Consider the following 24,818-nt stretch of genomic DNA (forward strand, 5'->3'; position numbering starts at 1 on the left):
TAAACACCTCCCTCTGCAACTGGATCCTGGACTTCCTGGTGGGCCGCCCCCAGGTGGTAAGGGTAGGTAACAACACATCCGCCACGCTGATCCTCAACACGGGGGCCTGTCAGGGGTGCGTGCTCAGTCCCCTCCTGTATTCCCTGTTCACTCATGACTGCACAGCCAGGCACGACTCCAACACCATCATTAAGTTTGTTGATGACACAACAGTGGTAGGCCCGATCACCGACAACAATGAAACAGCCTATAGGAAGGAGGTCAGAGCCCTGACCATGTGGTGCAAGAACAACAACCTCTCCCTCAACATGATCAAGACAAAGGAGATGATTGTGGACTACAGGAAAAGGAGGATCGAGCACGCCCACATTCTCATCGACGGGGCTGTAGTTGAGCGGGTTGAGAGCTTCAAGTTCGTTGGCGTCCACATCACCAACAAACTAACATGGTCCAAGCACACCAAGAAAGTCGTGAAGAGGGCACGACAAAACCTATTCCCCCTCAGGAGACTGAACCTCACTTCTATGCTGCTGCTACTCTCTGTTATTATCTATGCATAGTCACTTTAATATCTCTTCCTACATGTACATAGTACTTCAATTACCTTGACACTGGTGCCCCCACACATTGACTCTGTACCGGTACCCCTTGTATATAGCTCCGCTATTGTTATTTACTGCTGCGCTTTAATTATTTGTAGTTCCTAAATTTTCCTTTTTTGTTGGCATTTTCTTAAAACTGCATTGTTGGTTAAGGGCTTGTAAGTAAGCATTTCACTTGATATTATTTGTTGAGGATCAGCGACGAGGTGTTGTTTCCTACCTTCACCACCTGGGGGTAACCCGTAAGGGAGTCCAGGACCCAGTTGCACAGGGCGGGGTTCAGACCCAGGGCCTCAAGCTTGATGATGAGCGTGGAGGGTACTATGGTGTTGAATGCTGAGATATAGTCAATGAACAGCATTCTGACATAGGTATGCTTCTTGTCCAGATGGGACAGGGCAGTGTGCAGTGTGCAGTGTGCAGTGTGCAGTGTGCTGGCGATTGCATCGTCTGTGGATCTATTGGGTCGGTAAGCAAATTGAAGTGGGTCTAGGGTGGCAGGTAAGGTGGAGGTGATATGATCCTTGACTAGTCTTTCAAAGCACTTCATGATGACAAAGGTGAGTGCCACGGGGCGATAGTCATTTAGTTCAATTACCTTTGCTTTCTTAGGTACAGGGACAATGGTGGCCATCTTGAAGCATGTGGGGACAACAGACTGGGATAGGGAGAGTTTGAATATATCTGTAAATACACCAGCCAGCTGGTTTGCGCATGCGCTGAGGATGCGGCTAGGGATACTATCTGGGCCGGCAGTCTTGCGAGGGTTAACACGCTTAAATGTCTTACTCATGTCAGACACAGAGAAGGAAAGCCCACATTCCTTGATAGCGGGCTGCGTCAGTGGCACCGTATTATCCTTAAAGCACGCGAAGGTGTTCAGCGTGTCCGCGACATAGCTGGTTTTCCTTTTATAATCCGTGATTGTCTGTAGACCCTGCCACATAAGTCTCATGTCTGAGCCGTTGAACTGGGACTCAACTTTGTCCCTATGGCAACGTTTAGCCTGCTTGATTGCTTTGCGGAGGGAATAACTACACTGTTTGTATTCTTCCATATTCCCGGTCTTCTTGCACTGGTTAACTTCTCTAGGGTAGGGGGCAGTATTTTGACGTCCAGATGAAAGGCGTGCCCAAATTAAACTGCCTGCTACTCAGGCTCAGAAGCTAGGATATGCATATGATTTGTTTGATTTGGATAGAGAACACTCTGAAGTTTCTAAAACTGTTTGAATGATGTCTGTGAGCATAACAGAACTCATATGGCAGGCAAAAACCTGAGAAAGATCCAACCAGGAAGTGTGGAAATCTGAGGTTTGTAGTTTTTCAAGTGATTGCCTATACAGTATACAGTGACTTAGGGTTCATTTTTCACTTCCTAAGGCTTCCACTAGATGTCAACAGTCTTTAGAATGTTGTTTCATGCTTCTACTGTGAATATGGCTAGAATAGGAGCTCCTGGAAGTAGATGAGTGAGAAAATGACATGAGCTCAGAGGCGCGCACTCATGTGAGAGTTAGCTGTGTTCCTTTTCTTTTCTGAAGACATTGGAATTGTCCGGTTGGAATATTACTGAAGATTTATGTTAAAAACGTCTTAAAGATTGATGCTATACATCGTTTGACATATTTCTACGAACGTAAATATAACTTTTTTTGACTTTTCGTCGTGACATTTTGCGCGCGCTTCCTGCGTTTGGAGTAGTGGACTGAACGTGCGAACAAAAATGATGTATTTGGACATAAATTATGAACTTTATCAAAAAAAAAAAACATTTATTGTGGACCTGGGATGCCTGGGAGTGCATTCTGATAAAGATCATCAAAGGTAAGTGAATATTTATAATATTAATTCTGAGTTTTGTTGACTCCACAAAATGGCGGGTTTGATTTCGTGTCTTAACGCTGTACTCAGATTATTGCAAAGTGTGCTTTCGCTGTAAAGTTTTTTTGAAATCTGACACAGCGGTTGCATTAACCTGTTGGGGCTAGGGGGCAGTATTTACACGGCCGGATAAAAAACGTACCCGATTTAATCTGGTTACTAATCCTACCCAGTAACTAGAAAATGCATATACTTATTATATATGGATAGAAAACACCCTAAAGTTTCTACAACTGTTTGAATGGTGTCTGTGAGTATAACAGAACTCATTTGGCAGGCAAAAACCTGAGAGATTCCTTTACAGGAAGGGGCCTGTTTGACCATTTATTTGCTTTCTTTGACATCTCTTCCAAAAACTCAGGATCTCTGCTGTTACGTGACACTTCCCACGTCTCCAATGGGGTCTCAGAGCCCGGGAAAAACCTGAATGACGTAATTCAAAGCCCTGGCTGAAACACACGAGAGCTTTTGCTAAGTGGTCTATCAGAGGACAAAGGCTTAGGCGCGTGACCTGCCCCGCCCCCGGCTTTCGGTTTTTCCCTCTGTTTACAGACAGGCAGATTCCCGGTCAGAATATTATCGCTTTTCTACGAGATAAATTGCATAAAAATAGATTTTAAACAGCGGTTGACATGCTTCGAAGTACGGTAATGGAATATTTAGAATTTTTTTGTCACGTTATGCGCCATACGCACGACCGTGATTTACCATTCTGATAGTGTCTAGAACGCACGAACAAAACGTCGCTGATGGAACATAACGATGGATTATTTGGGACCAAACCTACATTTGTTATTGAAGTAGAAGTCCTGGGAGTGCATTCTGACTAAGAACAGGAAAGGTAAGACCATTTTTCTTATAGGAAATATGATTTTGATGACGGCTAAACTTGCCGGGTGTCTAAATAGCTAGCCCGTGATGGCTGGGCTATGTACTTAGAATATTGCAAAATGTGCTTCATCCGAAAAGCTATTTTAAAATCGGACATATCGAGTGCATAGAGGAGTTCTGTATCTATAATTCTTAAAATAATTGTTATGCTTTTTGTGAACGTTTATCGTGAGTAATTTAGTAAATTGTTAGTAAATTCCCCGGAAGTTTGCGGGGGGTATGCTTTTTCTGAACGTCAAATGCTAATGTAAAAAGCTGTTTTTTGATATAAATATGAACTTGATTGAACAGACATGCATGTATTGTATAACATAATGTCCTAGGTGTGTCATCTGATGAAGATCATCAAAGGTTAGTGCTGCATTTAGCTGTGGTTTGGGTTTTTGTGACATTATATGCTAGCTTGAAAAATGGGTGTCTGATTATTTCTGGCTGGGTACTCTCCTGACATAATCTAATGTTTTGCTTTCGTTGTAAAGCCTTTTTGAAATCGGACAGTGTGGTTAGATTAACGAGAGTCTTGTCTTTAAATAGCTGTAAAATAGTCATATGTTTGAGAAATTGAAGTAATAGCATTTCAAACGTTTTGAAAATCACGCCACAGGATTCAACTGGCTGTTACGTAGGTGGGACGATTTGGTGCCACCTAGCCCATAGAGGTTAACTTCTCTGGGCTAGGTCGGACGTGAGCGTCCCACTCTATTCAACAGCCAGTGGTAGAGCGTGGCGCGAAATTCAAAACCTCAGAAATGCTATAATTTCAATATTTCAAACATTGGACTATTTTATACCATTTCAAAGATAAGACTCTCGTTAACTTGTTATGGATAGAGGGCAGTATTTTCACGGCCGGATAAAAAACGTACCCGATTTAATCTGGTTATTACTCCTGCCCAGAAGCTAGAATATGCATATAATTATTAGCTTTGGATAGAAAACACTCCAAAGTTTCTAAAACTGTTTGAATGGTGTCTGTGAGTATAACAGAACTCATTTGGCAGGCCAAAACCTGAGAAGATTCCAAACAGGAAGCGCCCTCTCTGACCATTTCTTGGCCTTCTTGATCATCTCTATCCAAAACAGGGGATCTCTGCTGTAAAGTGACACTTCCTACGGCTCCCATAGGCTCTCAGAAGGCGGCAAAAAGCTGAATGATGTGTTTGCAGGCCCTGGCTGAAAAACATTAGCGCATTTTGATAGTGGTCGATCAGAGAACAATGAGACTGAGGCGCGTGCACGAGGCGACACCATGTTTTTATTCTTTCATCTTTGAACGAAAACAACGACTCCCGGTCGGAATATTATTGCTTTTTTACGAGAAAAATAGCATAAAAATGTATTTTAAACAGCGTTTGACATGCTTCGAAGTATGGTAATGGAATATTTTGACATTTTTTGTCACGATACGCATCCGCGCGTCACCCTTCGTTACCCTTCGGATAGTGTCTTGAACGCACGAACAAAACGCCGCTATTTGGATATAACTATGGATTATTTGGAACCAAACCAACATTTGTTGTTGAAGTAGAAGGCCTGGGAGTGCATTCTGACGAAGAACAGCAAAGGTAATCCAATTTTTCTTATAGTAAATCTGAGTTTGGTGAGTACCAAACTTGGTGGGTGTCAAAATAGCTAGCCCGTGATGGCGAGCTATCTACTCAGAATATTGCAAAATGTGCTTTCACCGAAAAGCTATTTTAAAATCGGACACCGCGATTGCATAAAGGAGTTCTGTATCTATAATTCTTAACTTGTTATGGATAAGGGGCAGTATTTTCACGGCCGGATAAATAACGTACCCGATTTAATCTGGTTATTACTCCTGCCCAGAAGCTAGAATATGCATACAATTAGTTGCTTTGGATAGAAACCACTCCAAAGTTTCTAAAACAGTTTGAATGGTGTCTGTGAGTATAACAGAACTCAAATGGCAGGCCAAAACCTGAGAAGATTCTGTACACGAAGTACCCTGTCTGACCATTTCTTGGCCTTCTTTGTCATCTCTATCCAAAACAAAGGATCTCTGCTGTAACGTGACATTTTCTAAGGCTCCCATAGGCTCTCAGAAGGCGCTAGAACGTTGAATGATGACTTTGCAGCCCATGGCTGAAAAACAGTAGCGCATTTGGTAAGTGGTCGATCTGAGAACAATGAGACGGGTGCGAGCGTGCACGTTAAGAGTCCATTTTAGATTAGCAGTCTTTAAACGAAAACAACGACTCCCGGCGGAATATTATCGCTATTTTACGAGAAAAATCGCATAAAAATTGATTTTAAACAGCGTTTGACATGCTTCGAAGTACGGTAATGGAATATTTTGACATTTTTTGTCACGATACGCATCCGCGCGTCACCCTTCGTTACCCTTCGGATAGTGTCTTGAACGCACGAACAAAACGCCGCTATTTGGATATAACTATGGATTATTTGGAACCAAACCAACATTTGTTGTTGAAGTAGAAGTCCTGGGAGTGCATTCTGACGAAGAACAGCAAAGGTAATCCAATTTTTCTTATAGTAAATCTGAGTTTGGTGAGTACCAAACTTGGTGGGTGTCAAAATAGCTAGCCCGTGATGGCGAGCTATCTACTCAGAATATTGCAAAATGTGCTTTCACCGAAAAGCTATTTTAAAATCGGACACCGCGATTGCATAAAGGAGTTCTGTATCTATAATTCTTAAAATAATTGTTATGTTTTTTGTGAACGTTTATCGTGAGTAATTCACCGGAAGTGTTCGGTGGGAATGCTAGTTCTGAACGTCACATGCTAATGTAAAAAGCTGTTTTTTGATATAAATATGAACTTGATTGAACAAAACATGCATGTATTGTATAACATAATGTCCTAGGAGTGTCATCTGATGAAGATCATCAAAGGTTAGTGCTGCATTTAGCTGTGGTTTTGTTTTTTGTGACATTATATGCTAGCTTGAAAAATTGGTGTCTGATTATTTCTGGCTGGGTACTCTCCTGACATAATCTAATGTTTTGCTTTCGTCGTAAAGCCTTTATGAAATCGGACAGTGTGGTTAGATAAAGGAGAGTCTTATCTTTCAAATGGTGTAAAATAGTCATATGTTTGAGAAATTGAAGTAATAGCATTTCTAAGGTATTTGAATATCGCGCCACGGGATTCCACTGGCTGTTGACTAGGGTGGGAAACAAACGTCCCACCTAGCCCAGAGAGGTTAAAGAGCAGCAGTAAATAACAATAGCGGGCTATATACAGGGGGTACCGGTACAGAGTTAATGTCAATGTGCGGGGACACCGGTGTCGAGATAATTGACGTAAGATGTACATGTAGGTAAAGTTATTAAAGGGACTATGCATAGATAATAACAGAGTAACAGCAGCGTAGGTACCGCTTGTCGTGCGGTAGCAGAGAGAACAGTCTATGACTAGGGTGGCTGGAGTCTTTGACAATTTTTTGGGCCTTCCTCTGACACCGCCTATATAGGTCCTGGATGGCAGGAAGCTAGGCCCCGGTGATGTACTGGGCCGTACGCACTGCCCTCTGTAGGTCGGAGGCCAAGCAGTTGCCATACCAGGCAGTGATGCAACCGGTCAGGATGCTCTCGATGGTGCAGCTGTAAATCCTTTTCAGAATCTGATGACCCATGCCAAATCTTTTCAATCTCCTGAGGGAAAAGGTGCTTTTGTGCCCTCTTCACGACTATCTTGGTGTGTAAGGACCATGTTAGTCTGTTGGTGATGTGGACACCAAGGAACTTGAAACTCTCGACCCACTAAGAAAATACACAATACAGAGAAATCACATTGCACCGGCACTGTTAATAAAAAACACTATTTGAATATTGTAGAAAATGTTTACTTTCAGAAACAAAACAAAGTAGTTATTTTCCCCCTATTTGTTAAAGAATACTTTTTATTTTTACAGGACAAATGTGATTGAAAACCAGAAAGCCAATGGCAAGTCCTCGCTCAAAATATAGATAAAAAAAATAAAAATAAAGGACACAGATGACAACAGACAATAATCCTGTCCTGTCTTCAGAGTTTCAGCATATACCCAAACCCTGACTTCAAACAGCAGTGAATTGAACCATGAGATTGAATTTCATCATAGAAACATGGATCCCTTACCTGAGAGTCTGGAGAAGAGGAGGAGGGAGAGGGAGATGGAGAGATCCAACCTGCCTTCCCTGTGGCTCAGTTGGTAGAGCATGGTGTTTCCAACGCCAGCATGGTGTGTGCAACGCCAGGGTTGTGGGTTTGATTCCCACAAGGTGCCAGTACAAAAAAAAAAACGTATGAAATGTATGCATTCACTACTGTAAGTCGCTCTGGATAAGAGCGTCTGCTAAATGTAAAAAATGTAATCTTGTCAGCATTTTGTAAGATTCTGTACATAAATGAGACACTCTGTATGGTATGTTACGTTTCGTATGGTATGTATTAATTTGTGCATGTCCATCATCCATTCCGTATGATATGTTATGAATTGCAATTTGTTGTGGCTAATGTTAGCTAGTTGGCTAAAGTTTGAGTTCATTTAAATTTTTACAGGGACAGTGCACATTTCGTTAACTTTAGCTAGTCTAGCAGTTAGGGTTAGGGTTTAAGGTTAGGCTAAAGGGCTAAGGTTAGGCTAGCTAAGATGCTAAGTACTTGCAAAATGGCTAATTAGCTCAAATGTTACATTTGTCCAGGATGAGATTCAAACACAAAAATCTTTGGGTTGCTAGACGTTTGAATTATACGCCCACCCATCCACCCAGACCAACCTTATGTAACAATACCAAACGTCTAATTTGGGTGTCCCAGATTTACCTTTACTCTGATACATGACTTCTATTCCATGAGACCAGGCCGAGATATGAGGAGCCTTGTATGGGTGGATGTTTTTGTCTATGTCTGTGTATGCCATAATACTGCTCAAATGTGTGTGACAAGGATCAAGGCACCAAAGAGAACAACTCTACTTCCTAATGAATACCGACATAGTTATCTTTAACTCTCTTCCTGCTTCTGTTTGAGTGTATACGCCCCCCTCAGTGGCAGATAGAAACTACTACATTCTGTGGACTAGTTTTAACCACTTTGTAAATACTAAAACAGATTTAAATCCATTTTGAACTCAGCATAAGCTTTTTATTTTGCTACACAGCTTGTACATTTATAATACACATTTGATCATGATCAGTTACATTTCCCTAGATACATGAGACCAATAACAGTGATGTGGGGAAAAAGTGACAAAGGAAAAGGGCAGTGGAGTAGGTGGGAGGGACATAACTAATGTAACAGATACACTACATGACCTAAAGTATGTGGACCCCAGCATGTTGAAACATCTCATTCCAAAATAATGAGCATTAATATTGAGTTTGTCCCCCATTTTCTGCTATAAACAGACTCCAATCTTCTGGGAAGCTTTCACTAGATGTTGAAACATTGCTGCCGGAACTTGCTTCTATTCAGCCACAAAACATTAGTAAGGTCAGGCACTGATTTTGGGAGATTAGGCCTGGCTCGCAATCGGCATTCCAATTCATCCCAAAGGTGTTTGATGGGGTTGAGGTCAGGGCTCTGTGCATGCCAGTCAAGCTGAAACAGAAAAGAGCCTTCCCCAAACTGTTGCCAGAAAGATGGAAGCACAGAATCATCTACAATGTTATTGTATGCTGTAGCGTAGCCCGAACCATTTAAAAGCCCCAGACCATTGCTCCTCCTCCACCAAACTTTACAGTTGGCCCTTTGCATTGGGGCAGGTAGCGTGCTCCTGGCAACCGCCAAACCCAGATTCGTCCGTCGGACTAGCCAGATGGTGAAGCGTGATTCGTCACTCCAGAGAACACGTTTCCACTGCTCCAGAGTCCAATAGCGGCGAGCTTTACACCACTCGAGCCAGCACTTGGCATTGCGCATGGTGATCTTAAGCTTGTGTGCGGCTGCTCGGCCAAGGAAACCCATTTCATGAAGCTCCCTACTAACAGTTATTGTGCTGACGTTGCTTCCAGAGGCAGTTTGGAACTCGGTAGTGAGTGTTTCAACCAAGAACAAATTATTTTTCGTGCTACGTGCTTCAGCACTCAACTGTCCAGTTCTGAGAGCTTGTGTGGCCTACCACTTCGCGGCTGAGCCTTTGTTGCTCCAAGACATTTCCAATTCACAATAACAGCACTTACAGTTGACCGGGGCAGCTCTAGCAGGGCAGAGCTGACGGTGCCACGTTGAAAGACACTGAGCTCATCAGTGAGGCCATTCTACGGCCAATGCTTGTCTAAGGAGATTGCATGGCTGCGTGCTCTATTTTATACACCTGTCAGCAACGGGTGTGGCTGAAATAGCTGAATCCACTAATTTGAAGGGGTGTCCACATACTATTGTATATATAGTGTATGTGGTGATAATCAAAACAAGCACAGCAGACTGTCTTCAGTAGTTAATGGACACAACAAGGAGACAGGTGGGTTAGGAGGTGTGGACAGAAGCATATTGGAGACAGATAGATAGTCATGACACATGTTGTGACACAGGAGGGGGAGTGGGCTGTCCTTCCAGGATAAGGGCTCTTTAGGACTAAGATCTTCACTCAGTCAGTCACTGCTGTGTTGCTGCCCTCTGCTGGACAGAAAGTAGTTTGGTGCACAATACAGGCATGTTATAGAAATAATGATAACAATGTAGTCAGCTTCTCTGATTGATGAGGATAAACAATTGTGAGACTAAAGAGTGATGTATCGTACACATACAGTAGTAATGTATGGTCTTGTCTGTTTCTTTGTTGAGAGATTAGCATCATCTGTGTAGGTACATGAGAGAGAAGATAAGTCAACACTGACCTGTATGGTGTTATGCTAGTGAGCTGTAGACCACAAAATCATCTGGTTACGCCTAGAGGAGAGGAGGGACAAACACAGGTAGAGTGGTGAAGAGGGACAATTCGTGATGATGGAATGTAGGTAGACTGCTTGGAAACACTTCAACCATTTGTTGCAGAATATGCTGACACAAGGAAGAGACACATAAACATTAAAACTCAGAAATGTTTACAGAATAACACATTTTCAGTGTCTACAACTTATACACCAATGACTGACAAATCACAGACCAAAACCCTCATTTTCAAGTATTCTGATGACACAGCCATTCTGTACCTCCTGAATGAGCTTCAGGAGGAGTTTCATCCGAGGGACCATCACAACTCTAAACAGTTCCATGGATATTCCTCCTATGGACAGGTGGGTGGTGCTATTTATGTCTGACTGTTGTTTGTTTCCTGATGTTCCTCTTGTAGGACAATAACCCTGATATGTGACTTCATCTATAACCCCACCAGTCTGCCACATAGCTGACAGTACAGCACAGATACAACTTCATATATTAACATCATAGTGATCAGCCTTACCTTGGTCTGTACATTTAGCTGGTTCCTCCTCTTGGGGACAACAGTGCTGTACGTCACATCATAACCGTTGGCAGGAAATGGGTCCTGCTGTAGGGCTAGTGAGCTGTAGACCACATTATCATCAGGTTCTACCTAGAAGAGAGGGACACACACAGGTAGAGAGGTGAAGAGGGACAATTTGTGACGTTGGAATGTAGGCTACAGCTTGGAAACACTGGAATAGGGACATAAAGAATCGCAAGGCTGCCGGCCCACACAGCATCACTAGCCGCGTCCTCAGAGCATTACATTTACATTTTACATTTTAGTCATTTAGCAGACGCTCTTATCCAGAGTGACTTACAGTAGTGAATGCATACATTTCATACAATTCCATACATATCATACATTTTTTTCTGTGCTGGCCCCCCGTGGGAATCGAACCCACAACCCTGGTGTTGCAAACACCATGCTCTACCAACTGAGCTACAGGGAAGGCTTGCGCAGACCAGCTGGCTGGTGTTTACAGATATATTCAATCTCTCCCTTTCCCAGTCTGCTGTCCCCACTTACTTCAAGTTGTCCACCATTGTTCCTGTACCCAAGAAAGCAAAGGCAACAGAACTAAATGGCTTTTGCCCCGTAGCACTCACTTCTGTCATAATGAAATGCTTTGAGAGGCTAGTTAAGGATCATATCACCTTCACCTTACCTGACACCCTAGACCCAATTCAATACCGCCCCAATATATGCACAGACGATGCAATCGCCGTAGCACTGCACACTGCCCTATCCCATCTGGACAAGAGGAATATCAATGTAAGAATACTGTTCATTTACTACGGCTCAGCCTTCAACACCATAGTACCCTCCAAGCTCATCATTTATCTCTGGGTCTCAACTCCGTCCTGTGCAAATGGGTCCTGGACTTCCTGACGGGCCAGGTGGTGAAGGTAGGAAACAACGCCTCCACTACGCTGATCCTCAACACAGGGGCCCCACCACGGTGTGTGCTCAGCCCCCTCCTGTACTCTCTGTTCACCCATGACTGTGTGGCCACGCACGCCTCCAACTCAATCATCAAGTTTGCAGATGACACAACAATAGTAGCCTGATTGCCAACAATGATGAGACAGTCTACAGGGAGGAGGCAAAGGCCCTGGCAGAGTGATGCCAGGTAGATAACCTCTCCCTTAATGTTAACAAAATGAAGGAGCAGATCGTGGACTTCAGTGAATAAGGCACAACAGTGCCTCTTCAACCTCAGGAGGCTGATTTTTTTTAGCTTGGCCCATAAGACCCTCAAAGTTTTACAGATGCACAATTGAGAGCATCCTGTCAGGCTGTATCAGCACCTGGTCTGGCAACTGCACCGCCTGCAAGCGCAGGGCTCTCCAGAGGGTGGTGCGGTCTGCACAACGCATCACCGGGGGCACACCACTGCCTGCCCTCCAGGACACCTACAGCACCCGATGTCACAGGAAGGCCAAAAAGATAATGAAGGACATCAACCACCCGAGCCACGGCCTGTTCACCCCGCTACCATCCAGAAGGCGAAGTCAGTACAGGTGCATCAAAGTTGGGACCGAGAGACTGAAACAGCTTCTATCGCAAGGTTGTCAGATTCTTAAATAGCCATCACTGGATGAAATCCACCCAGTGCCCTGCCCTGAGCTTAGTCACTGTCACTAGCGGCTACAACCCGGTTACACAACCCTGCACCTTAGAGGCTGCTGCTCTATGTACATAGACATGGAATCACTGGTCACTTTAATAATGTTTACATACTGTTTTACTCATTTTGAATGTATATACTGTATTCTAGTCAATGCCATCCTATTCCACTATTGCTGTATATATACTATTCTATCCTACATATTCTACAGATGTACTAATTATTCTATCGACATACTGTCCATAATGTATATACATCCCATCACACACACATATATTTATACTCCGAATTCCAACATTGCTCGTCCTAATATTTCTGTATTTCTTAATTCCATTATTTTACTTTTAGATCTGTGTCTATTGTTGTGAATTGTTAGATATTACAGCACTGCTGTAGCTAGGAACACAAGCATTACGCTACACCTGCAATAACATCCGCTAAATATATGTTTGCGACCTATAAAATTTGATTTGATAAAGACATTAAAACTCCAAAATTTTTACAGCGTAAGACATTTAAATTGTTTAACAAATATGTGACTTCATCTATAATTTATCCTCATGCACCAGTCTGCTACATAGCCGACAGTACAACACAGCTACAACTTAATCTATTAACATCATAGTGATCAGAATAGCAGCCTTACCTTGGTCTGTACATTTAGCTGGTTCCTCCTCTTGGTGACAACAGTGCTGTACGTCACATCACCATTGGCAGCAAATGGGTCCTGCACAAGTTTTTTCCTCAGAACAGTTCAGAAAACTACTAATACAAAATACTATTTTACTTAGAACATGTTTTTTTTTACCTTTAAGTATGTGTATTTTACTGTATTTAGGCTTGGACTATCCTTTTTCAATTGGAATATTTCAGAAATATCTGGAATGGTACTTTAACCAGTGACTGTTCAACAGATCCTATTATTATCTCTACACTGTAAACCACTTTGACAAACTGACATCACACTGTCTCAACAGTCCTGGGTATGTAACATTGACTGTAAATATAGAGTTAACATGGTTAAATTGTACAGTTACAATGGACATGAAACTGTTGCTGAAGAGTTAACGTGTGATTTAAGTCCATCTGATGTCCTGTCCATGGCCATGTCTTTCATTTTTCACAGACAGTGGATTACCCACAAGGCCTTGAGCCAGATGAGAGGAACATGAGTGTAGCCTACCACTGATGTGTTTGTTGTCTGGTCCATTCCCTTATTGTCCTCTGGAATAAAGAAAGAGATGCAGTATTAGAGACCTCTGAGATACACTAGAATAATACTGAATACATTCATCATAGAAGAGTTATACTTTTGAGTCTCCTCCTCTTATGTCAAGTTACATTGGTTATAACAGTCTCCTCCTCTTATGTCAAATTACATTGGTTATAACATAGGCTAATACATTTCTCTTCAAGGAAAATATTTACTGTCTCCTGAAAATATCTCCAAAATCAAACTGATCACTTTTTCATTAAATCATTATAGAATGAATACTTACTATGCTTTCTCCACATCTTCCATGTGACTGGGACACCAGCCATCACCACCACCAACATGCCCAGAGGAATCAGTAGGACTTTTAGATGTATGGAACTGATAGTGAAAGACTATGTTTATTGTAAAATACAGTCCATAAAACAGAGAAATAGATTATCATTACTTTTTTTATGATGTTTTTTTTCTGCTGTTATGACAAATGGAAATATTTGTTCAGCTCTTCACACCTTTTATGTGTGAAACTTGACCATCCATGAATAGAATGCTGCTACTTCTACAACCACAGAGATATGTGTCATAGGCATGGTAAGGATTGGACCAAGGGGCAGCGGGTAAAGTGCTCATCTTCTTAATTTATTTAATAAAGAAAACACTTAAACAAAATAAACAAACGACGATTACAGTTCCATAAGGCTCCCAGGCTATACAGAAAATAACCACCCACAAAAGTGAAACAAACACAACTAAATATGGCCTCCAATTAGAGACAACGACAACCAGCTGCCTCTAATTGGAGGTCATTGCCAAAAACCCAACATAGAAATAGAAAACTAGATTTAAACATAGAAATAGAAAACATAGAACCTAAACCAAAACACACAAAACAAACACCCCCTGCCACGCCCTGACCAAACTACAATGACAAATAACCCCTTTTACAGGTCAGGACGTGACAATATGAGGAAGTGGTAAATGGCTCTATGATGGTAAATGTCTCTATAACAGTGTCTTGGCCTATACTCGCTGTGAAAACATTTCAGGAGGGTGTATTTGTGCCCTAAACTCTAGTGTGAACAACAGAAAATGTTGCCTTTCTTCATATTTCTATTATCATCCATTTGGAAGAGTAAGTGTGAAATACAGCTGAATGAGTGATAATTACCTCATGGGGTCCTTCTCCTTGTCCCCCTCAGGTCCTTGGACTGTGTTGTCAGTCTGAACAGGCTCAGCAGTTGGAGAGAAAGAGGATTGTTCAGTGGTTGGAGCTTGGGTTGCTGTGAGGTTAAAACAACAATGGTATTATGACTGGTGTACCAGGGTAGACTGAACTGGTACAAGACATTGTGGCTAAGATAGGACCTTCTTGTCCAGCTTATTTCATTTACCCCAACATGTGGATTTTAACTTGAGTTCAAACCAGTGGTAGGACCACTAATTATTCCCAAAAGCTTTTAATCAGGTTACTATCCAATATGTTTCAGATGATCAGCAGACTGGATAAAACCAGCTTAATAGTTAATTCTACAGTATCTAATTGCTCTCTACTCACTGGTCATAGTAGAGGTACTTTGTGTGGTGGTTTGTTGTCTGACAGTGATGTGAACAGGCATCATAAGGTCTCCCCCTCCACACCTGTACCAGCCAGTGTTCTCCATCTTCAGTCCACTCATAGTCACCATTAAGACGTTTCCTCTGGTGGCTAAAGTGGTCTGCTGTCTGGTCACTGATGTTCCATCTATAGTCGTAGAATTCCTCTCCACACAGGAACCATTGACACCAATCCTGCACCACCACTTCCTATTTCCAGTGTCACTATAGTAACATTTTACAATGACACTCCCTCCTTCAACTCCTGTCACCTCCCATTGGTCCACATAGAGTTCTGGAGTACCTGAACACAGAGGTACAGACACCAAAGAAGGTCCTGAGTGGTCAAGTGTTTTTTTGTGACAACTGACCAAAAATATCATAATGATGATATGATGTATAGAGAACAGAAGTAGACATATACCAACATCCCATATGTCAACTCAATAGTGAAACCAGTAAATGTAACCAAAACACCAGTCATGTAATCATATGGAATAGTTGCAAGGATCTTACCAGTAGTGACAAATAGTTGGAATTTTTCTATCATGACATTTGATCCACCAATGATCTCCACAGCACACCAGTAACGTCCAGAGTCCACTGGCTCCAGATCAGACATGGTCACAGTGAAGGTTTGCTTGTTGGTGTCATCATAGACTGAGGCCTTATCTATGCTCTTAGTATGTACATCAGGGGAGCATCTTTTCAAATAATCTAATTTACACAAGTATTTCACATGTGTTTTGTATTTCAGATCATACCGACATGGGATGGTGGTGGAGCCTCCTGTCTTCACAGACACACGATAAGCACCTGTAGACACAACAGAGAACACCTCAGGTTGGAGTTCAAGCAAATTCTCATAGCATGAAAATTACATTTAATCTGGACTATAGCACACATAATACAGGAAGTGTTATTGATAAGACAAGCTACTGCTCCTGTCTTCAGAGTTTCAGCATGTTGTAACGGCCGTCGTCAGAATGAGACCAAGGTGCAGCGGAGGATGTGTTCATCTTAAATGATTTTAATGACTGAATGAACACTTGAAAAAGAAACCACGAAAATGACAGCCAAACAGTTCTGTCAGGAATAACAAAGCACTAGACAGAAAACATTCACCCACAAACCCCAAAGGGAAAACAGGCTGCCTATGTATGCCTCTCAATCAGCAACAATGATCTACACCTGCTCTTGATTGAGAGCCATACACGGCCGAAACAAAGAAAACCACCAACATAGAAAAAGAAACCTAGAACGCCCACCCCTGTCACACCCTGGCCTAACCAAAAATAGAGAACAAAAAACCCTCTCTATGGCCAGGGCGTTACACATGTGTTCAGTCCCAGTCCCTGACCTCAACATCAGCACTTCACAGAAACATGTATGTTTTTTTTGTTATTGGGCTATCCAAAAATAACTTTGTTTGTGCAGATTTTTCCCGTTACTTTTACATTCTAGACATATCTTATATACATGGCACTTTTGTTACACAGTAGTTACACAACAACATATAGTTATTAGATATGCATTACATCTGGATAGATAGTACTTAACCTTATCCAGTATTCATTAAGATTGCGCCGGAGAGTATGGCTGCCGTTTCATGGGCTCTTAACTAACCGTGCTATTTTGTTTGTTTTCTCGCATTTTATGTAACTTATTGTGTACATAATGTTGCTGCTACCGTCTCTTATGACCGAAAGAGCTTCTGGAAATCAGAACAGTGATTGTTCACCTTGAACTGGACGAAGAATTTCTCTTTAATGAGTCAGACGAGAGGGATTAACTCCAGACACAAGAACAGGCCCTCATCCCCGTCATTCGCGGGAGAAAGAGACAGAAAAGATATTGTGGAAAGATATCGGGGTGCCTTGTGAGGATCCGCCGACGAGTGGCTAATCTGCCCTTGCCATACATACTACTGGCCAACGCACAATCCCTGGAAAATAAATTGGACGAGAAAAAGGCACGCATATCCTACCAATGGGATATTAAAATCTTTAATATCTTATGTTTCACAGAGTTGTGTCTGAACGATGACATGATTAACATACAACTGGCGGGTTACACACTGCATCGGCAGGATAGAACAGCAGCCTCTGGTAAGACAAGGGGTGGAGGTCTATGTATATTTGTAAACATCAGATGGTGCACTATATCTAAGGAAGTCTCGAGGTTTTGCTCGTCTGAAGTAGAGTATCTCATGATAAGCTGTAGACCACACTGTCTACCTAGAGAGTTGTTATCTGTATTTTTTGTAGCTGTTTCCATACCACCACAGACCGATGCTGGCACTAAGACCGCACTCAATGAGCTGTATACGGCCATAAGCAAACAGGAAAATGCTAATCCAGAAGCAGCGCTCCTAGTGGCCGGGGACATTAATGCAGGGAATCTTAAATCTGTTTTACCTAGTTTCTATCAGCATGTTAAATGTGCAACCAGAGGGAAAAAAAATCTCTAAACTACCTTTACTCCACACACAGAGACATGTACAAAGCTCTCCCTCGCCCTCCATTTGGAAAATCTAACCATAATTCTCTCTTCCTGATTCCTGCTTACAAGCAGAAATGAAAGCAGGAAGCACTAGTGACTCGGTAAATTAAAAAGTGGTCAGATGAATCAGATGCTCAGCTACAGGACTGTTTTGCTAGCACAGACAGGAATATGTTCTGGGATTCTTCCGATGGCGTTGAGGAGTACACCACATCAGTAACTGGCTTCATCAATAAGTGCATCGATGACATCGTTCCCAAAGTGACTGGAAGTACATACCCCAACCAAGAGCCATGGATTACAGGCAACATCCGCACTGAGCTAATGGGTAGAGCCGCCGCTTTCAAGGAGCTGGACTCTAAACCGGACGCTTATAAGAAATCCTGCTATGCCCTCCGACGAACCATCAAACATGCAAAGCGTCAATACAGGACTAAGATTGAATCATACTACACCGGCTCCGATGCTCGTCGGATGTGGCAGGGCTTGTATACTATTACAGACTACAAAGGGAATCACAACTGAGAGCTGCCCAGTGACACGAGCCTACCAGACGAGCTAAATTACTTCTATGCTCGCTTCGAGGCAGGTAACACTGAAACATGCATGAGAGCACAAGCTGTTCCGGACGACTGTGTGATCACACTCTCCGCAGCCGATGTGAGTAAGACCTTTAAACAGGTCAACATTCTCAAGGTCTCAGGGCCAGACGGATTACCAGGACGTGTAATCCGAGCATGCGCTGACCAACTGGCAAGTGTCTTCACTGACATTTTCAACCTCTCCCTGTCTGAGTAGCGTCCCTGTGGCTCAGTTGGTAGAGCATGGTGTTTGCAACGCCAGCATGGTGTGTGCAACGCCAAGGTTGTGGGTTTGATTCCAACGGGGGGCCAGTACAAAAAAAAAATGCATGAAGTGTATGCATTTTCTACTGTAAGTTGCTCTGGATAAGAGCGTCTGCTAAATGACTAAAATGTAAATGTAAAAAATGAGTCTGTAATACCAACATTTTTCAAGCAGACCACCATAGTCCCTGTGCCCAAGAACACTAAGATAACCTGCCTAAATGACTACAGACCCGTAGAACTCACATCTGTAGCCATGAAGTGCTTTGAAAGGCTGGTCATGGCTAACACCATTATCCCAGAAACCCTAGACCCACTCCAATTTGCATACCGCCCCAACAGATCTACAGATGATGCAAACTCTATTGCACACCACACTGCCCTTTCACACCTGGACAAAAGGAACACTTACAGTATGTGAGAATGCTATTCATTGACTCCAGCTCAGCAACATCATAGTGCCCTCAAAGCTCATTACTAAGCTAAGGTGCCTGGGACTAAACACCTCCCTCTGCAACTGGATCCTGGACTTCCTGAAGGGTAGGTAACAAGACATCCTCCATGCTGATCCTCAACATAGGGGCCCCTCAGGGGTGTGCACTCAGTCCTCCTGTACTCCCTGGTTACTCATGACTGCACGACCAGGCATGACTCCAACACCATCATTAAGTTTGACCATGACACAACAGTGATCACCAACAATGACGAGACAGCATATAGGGAGGAGGTCAGAGACCTGGCCATGTGATGCTAGGACAACAACCTCTCCCTCAACGTGATCAAGACTAAGGAGATGATTGTGGACTACAGGAAAAAGAGGACTGAGCATGCCCCCATTCTCATCAACGGGGCTGTAGTGGAGCAGGTTGAGAGCTTCAAGTTCCTTGGTGTCCACATCACCAACAAATTAACATGGTCCAAGCACACCAAGACAGTTGTGAAGAGGGCACAACTAAACCTATTTCCCCTTAGGAGACTGAAAATATTTGGCATGGGTCCTCATATCTTCAAAAGGTTCTACAGCTGCACCATTGAGAGCATTCTGACTGGTTGCATCACCGCCTGGTATGGCAACTGCTCGGCCTCCGACCGCAAGGCATTACATAGGGTTGTGCGTACGGCCCAGGACCTCTGTACCACACGGTGTCAGAGGAAGGCCCTAAAAATTGTCAAAGACTCCAGCCACCCTAGTCATAGACTGTTCTCTCTGCTACCGCACGGCAAGCAGTACCGTATCGCCAAGTCTAGTTCCGAGAGGCTTCTACACAGCTTCTACCCTCAAGCCATAAGACTGCTGAACATCTAATCAGATGGCTACCCAGACTACTTGCAATGATGTTGCAATCAGTTGGTTGTAATTTTGGATAGAGACAACATTTCCAAATATTTGTGTTAGCTGCACTTGTGACATAACTGCACCTTATTCATAATGTCATTAATAAAGATAAATTATATTTTTTATTCCATAAATAATGTTTCTCTATTTTTTTTTACTATATTTGATGTTAACCATAATTGTTGTAATATTTGTTCTGTCTTTTCTGGAGATTGAAACTGGAATTGCAGCAAGCTTTTTATGGCTTGTTTTAGAAAGGGTGATATTTTGAAAATTCTATTTTCAATTAACTGAAAATGAGAGGTTGTAATCTGGATAAAGGGGAAAAATCTATTTTGAACAAGGGGTGAGACATTCTTACTAATCTACTTGATAACAATATCGGGTTTAAGTACACCTTTTGTGTGACTGATGCTTTAGTAAGAGGTTTAATGCTTTAACATTTAATAATTTTATCTCCCCAAACTGAAATTAATTACAAAAATAAGCATTTTTAATTTTGTATGGATTGCCATTCCAAATAAAGTGAAATATTTTTTGCTCATATAATTTGAAAAACAAATCATTCAGCATAGGCTGGGCCATAAGTAAATAAGTCAACTGGGATACGACAAAATAATTAATCAGGGTGATTGTTCCACAAATAGATAGGCATTTACCTGTCCATGCTAGCAAGATCTTATCTATTTTTTATAACTTTATATTGAAATTTGTTTTAGTGAATTCATTTATTTCTTTAGGGATATGAATACCAAGTATGTCAACTTCAAGTCAGTCAATTTTATTGGTAAACTACACGGTAATGTAAAAGTGGTATTTTTGGGGGATCCAATGCTTAATTATCATTGTAATCCAGAGAGGTTTGAAAAATTATCTATATTCTCTATGAGGCTGTGCAGGGATCCAGATTGCAGATTTAAGAGAACTTGAGTCATCAGCGTACAATAATGCCTTTTTTTTAAGCCCTGGATTTCTAGCCCCTCTATATTATTGTTGGATCTGATTTTAATAGCTAAAATTTTGATCGCCATAATAAATAGATACGCCAGCAGTGGACAACCTTGTTTTAGTCCTCTTGACAGCTTAATACTTTCTGAGAAGTAGCCATTATTTATTATTTTATACCTAAGGTTACTATACATAACTATCACACATCTCCAAAATTAAAATTGTCCAGGCATTTATATATACATTCTAGTCGTACTGTATTAAAAGCTTACTAGAATTTTTATTGTGTTCTATTATTTACTGTTCTTATATTATCTCCAATGTATTGTCTATGTAAAAAAACCTGTCTGATCAGATTGAATAATATCCAACAACACCTTTTTAATTCTATGTGCTATGCATTTTTGATAACAACACTGAAATGTAAGGGCCTCCAGTTTTTTTGGGTGGACTGGAACATTTTAATTAATTGTTATTATTTAATGTCATCACCCCTTGTGAGTTCCTTTTCCTATTTTTTTACATTTTAGTCATTTAGCAGACGCTCTTATCCAGAGCGACTTACAGTAGTGAATGCATACATTTCATACAACTTCATACATTTTTTTTCTGTGCTGGCCCCCCGTGGGAATTGAACCCACAACCCTGGCGTTGCAAACACCATGCTCTACCAACTGAGCTACAGGGAAGGCTGTGACAGGAATATATTTCACCGTCAGAAGTTGTGCCTTTCCAAATCATGTCCAATCAATTGAATTGGTCACAGGTGGGCCCCAGTCAAGTTGAAGTAACATCAAGGATGATCATTGGAAACAGGATGTATCTGAGCTCAATTTCGAGTCTAATAGCAAACGGTCTGAATTCTTATGTAAATAAGTTATTTCTGTTTTTTATTTTTAACATATTTGCAAAATTTCTAAAAACCTGTTTTTGCTTCATCATTATGGGATATTGTGTGTAGATTGATGAGGAAAAAATGAATTGAATCAATTTTAGAACAATGCTGTAACATTTAACGCAGTGTTAACCAGCCAGCCGTGCATTAGCGGAGTTAACAGAACCCGTTGACACACCCAACCCAAATTGCCGGTGTGTATCAGAACAATAATATTTCCTTTGCATGTTTGAGATGGAGATTTATTGTTTACATGGTGTCAAAAAGATAGTGATACCAATTGTTATTGGATCATATAGTCCTACTCCAGTAGAGAACCTAGACAGGTTATTAACCCTCCTCCTCTATCAATCCTTCATCCTATCCTACTGTAGCCCCACAGAGCTGTCAATATTATTTTATCTTAAATTCTATTTGTTACGATTCACATCGGCCAAAAGGACAGCACAGTATAACAGAAAATTTCGAGCCTCACAGAAAACGGTCTGAATACTTATGTAAATAAGGCATTTATGTTTTATGTTTTCAATACATTTACAAAAATGTCTAAAAACCTGTTTTCACTTTGTCATTATGGGGTATTGTATGTAGATTGATGAGGATTTGTATTTAATTAATATATCTTTGAATAAGTCTAGTGTAACAAAATGTGGAAAAATACTTTCCGAATGCACTGTATCTGCTCAGAGCCTTTTGAGAGGGGGGTAGGGCACATCATCTGTCCACTATTTCATGGGGGAAATGCTCATTAATAGAGAACGGTGTGTTCTTCAGCTCCCTACCCAGTTTGCCCCCCAATTTTTCTGAACAAAATGTATTTAGAGACTGTAAAGAGACCAGCAAATCAGCTCAAAGTGACTTTAATTTTGGATATCTGTTCCATAGTATTACCATGCATAATAGAGAGATATATGTGATTGTATACACATGTAAGCAAGGTTTGAAGTGATTATGTTTTAGTCATCTGTTTCAGCATCTTGTAATTATGTTCCGGCCCTCTGACCATCTACTCAGGAAAAGATCAGGCCGCAGCTGAATCTAGTTGATGGCTTTTAGGGAGTCCACGGTCGTTTTCAATAACTTATTTTCAGCTCATATTTCTTCCATTATTTTATTGCTGTAAACCATTGTTATAAAAACCTCCTCTTCCATTGTTACATTTGGAAGTTTAGAAGGTGGCTTCCCTTCAGTTTCACTCGAGGAGAGATCTGTTGTTGTTCGCTTCGATGTGTATGATTCTTGTTGGAGCATATCAACGTGTTGATTGATAGATAGTTCAATCAGGTTCTCTACATTATTCAGAATGCTTGTTTTGAAGTCATCAGTTAATCCTCAATTTTACGATTAATTTATGGGACAAGCTGTGTCTACCACACTGCCAATTCCCACATAATTTCCCCCCTAAAGAACTTGTTACCCTTACCTGAGAGTCTGGAGAAGATGAGGAGGAGGAGGAGGGAGAGGGAGAGATGAGAAGCCATTTCTGGGTCTGTGTCTCCGTTTGTTATATGGTACAAATGCACAATGTGTGTGTCAAGGACCAAGACACCAAAGAGAATGACTGAACTTCCTAACAGCAATGGCTGTCTTTAATTCTCTTCCTGCTTCTGTTTGAGTGTATATGTCCCCCTCAGTGGCAGATAGAAACTATTACATTCTATCAACTAGTTGTAACATAAGGCTCTACAATTGATTACTTTATTTAATTAGCACATTTGTATATCTTATATCAAATGAAATCAAGTATATTGTTAACTACCCAGCAGCCTTTTTAGTTGGTGTTCAGCAGCAAAAGTTGAGATGGAGTCAGAGTTTCAGTTGCAAGAAGTACATTTTTAAACTAGGTGGTTCGAACTGTGAATGCTGATTGGCTGACAGCCATGGTATATCAGACCGTATACCACGGGTATGACAAAACATTTATTTTTGCTGTTTTAATTACGTTGTTAACCAGTTTATAATAGCAATAAGGCACCTCGGGGGTTTATGGTATATGGCCAATATACCAAGGTTAAGGGCTGTATCCACGCACTCCGCGTTGCTTTTTTCCTAAGAACAGCCCTTAGCCATTGTATATTGGCCATACACCACACCCCCTCGGGCCTTATTGCTTAAATATATATTTTACAGTTTAGGTGATGAAGACTGGATCCAGACGTTGTATTTACAAAAATGTACAGATGACAAAAATAATGAAAAACTATTAACTTTCAAAAATAGTAGATTTACTTGGCCAAAAGCAATATATAACCTCAAATCAAGGACTAAGGCAAAACAGCCTACATGAAACATTTACACTAGTCCTCCTGAATAGAGTTTAGCACCAGAGTTGTAAACTCACTGAGGGGTGAAGTATACTTTGCAGACTATTCCATGTCTCTGGTGAGCAATAGTCTAAGGCCATCTTGCCTAACTGGGTAACGGCCCTGGGGACTTTAAGTAGCAACCACCTAGTAGACTGTGTCTGGTAACTGCTAGTGGTTAAAGTAGAACAGGCTATAGAGGTAATGGTGGAGTTTACCCAGAAGGGCTTTGTAAATGCACACATACCAATGTAGTTGTAAGCACAAGGATTTATGACAGACTGAGTCCAGTGTGTGTAGCACAGAGGAGGCTTAATGAATGTACATTAAGTCACTATAATCAATGAAAGCAAAGTGGCTTGAACAAGTCCTGTTCCGAAAATTAATAAATATACACTGCTCAAAAAAATAAAGGGAACACTAAAATAACACATCCTAGATCTGAATGAATGAAATAATCTTATTAAATACTTTTTTCTTTACATAGTTGAATGTGCTGACAACAAAATCATACAAAATAATCAATGGAAATCCAATTTATCAACCCATGGAGGTCTGGATTTAGAGTCACACTCAAAATTAAAGTGGAAAACCACACTACAGGCTGATCCATCTTTGATGTAATGTCCTTAAAACTTCTCCAGGGTAGGGGGCAGTATTTTCACGGCCGGATGAAAAACGTACCCAAATTAAATGGCCTACTACTCGGGCCCAGGAATATGCATATTATTAGTGGATTTGGATAGAAAACACTCTGAAATTTCTAAAACTGTTTGAAT

General features: G+C 41.4%; 1 protein-coding gene across 1 annotated transcript; it reads right to left on the minus strand.

The window, feature by feature from the left end:
• Positions 1-13,524: 13,524 nt before the first annotated feature.
• LOC115159823 (uncharacterized) lies at positions 13,525-23,331 on the minus strand. Its single transcript, XM_029709877.1, has 6 exons — positions 23,160-23,331; positions 15,727-16,026; positions 15,173-15,514; positions 14,786-14,897; positions 13,904-13,998; positions 13,525-13,628 (listed from the first exon to the last, which is right to left on the minus strand). Exons 1-6 carry the CDS (start codon positions 23,215-23,217, stop codon positions 13,525-13,527), a joined length of 1,011 nt encoding a protein of 336 aa, XP_029565737.1. The 5' UTR covers positions 23,218-23,331.
• Between the last annotated feature and the right edge of the window lie 1,487 nt (positions 23,332-24,818).

The sequence above is a fragment of the Salmo trutta genome, chromosome 23, assembly GCF_901001165.1.
Source record: "Salmo trutta chromosome 23, fSalTru1.1, whole genome shotgun sequence".
Lineage (NCBI taxonomy): Eukaryota > Metazoa > Chordata > Actinopteri > Salmoniformes > Salmonidae > Salmo > Salmo trutta.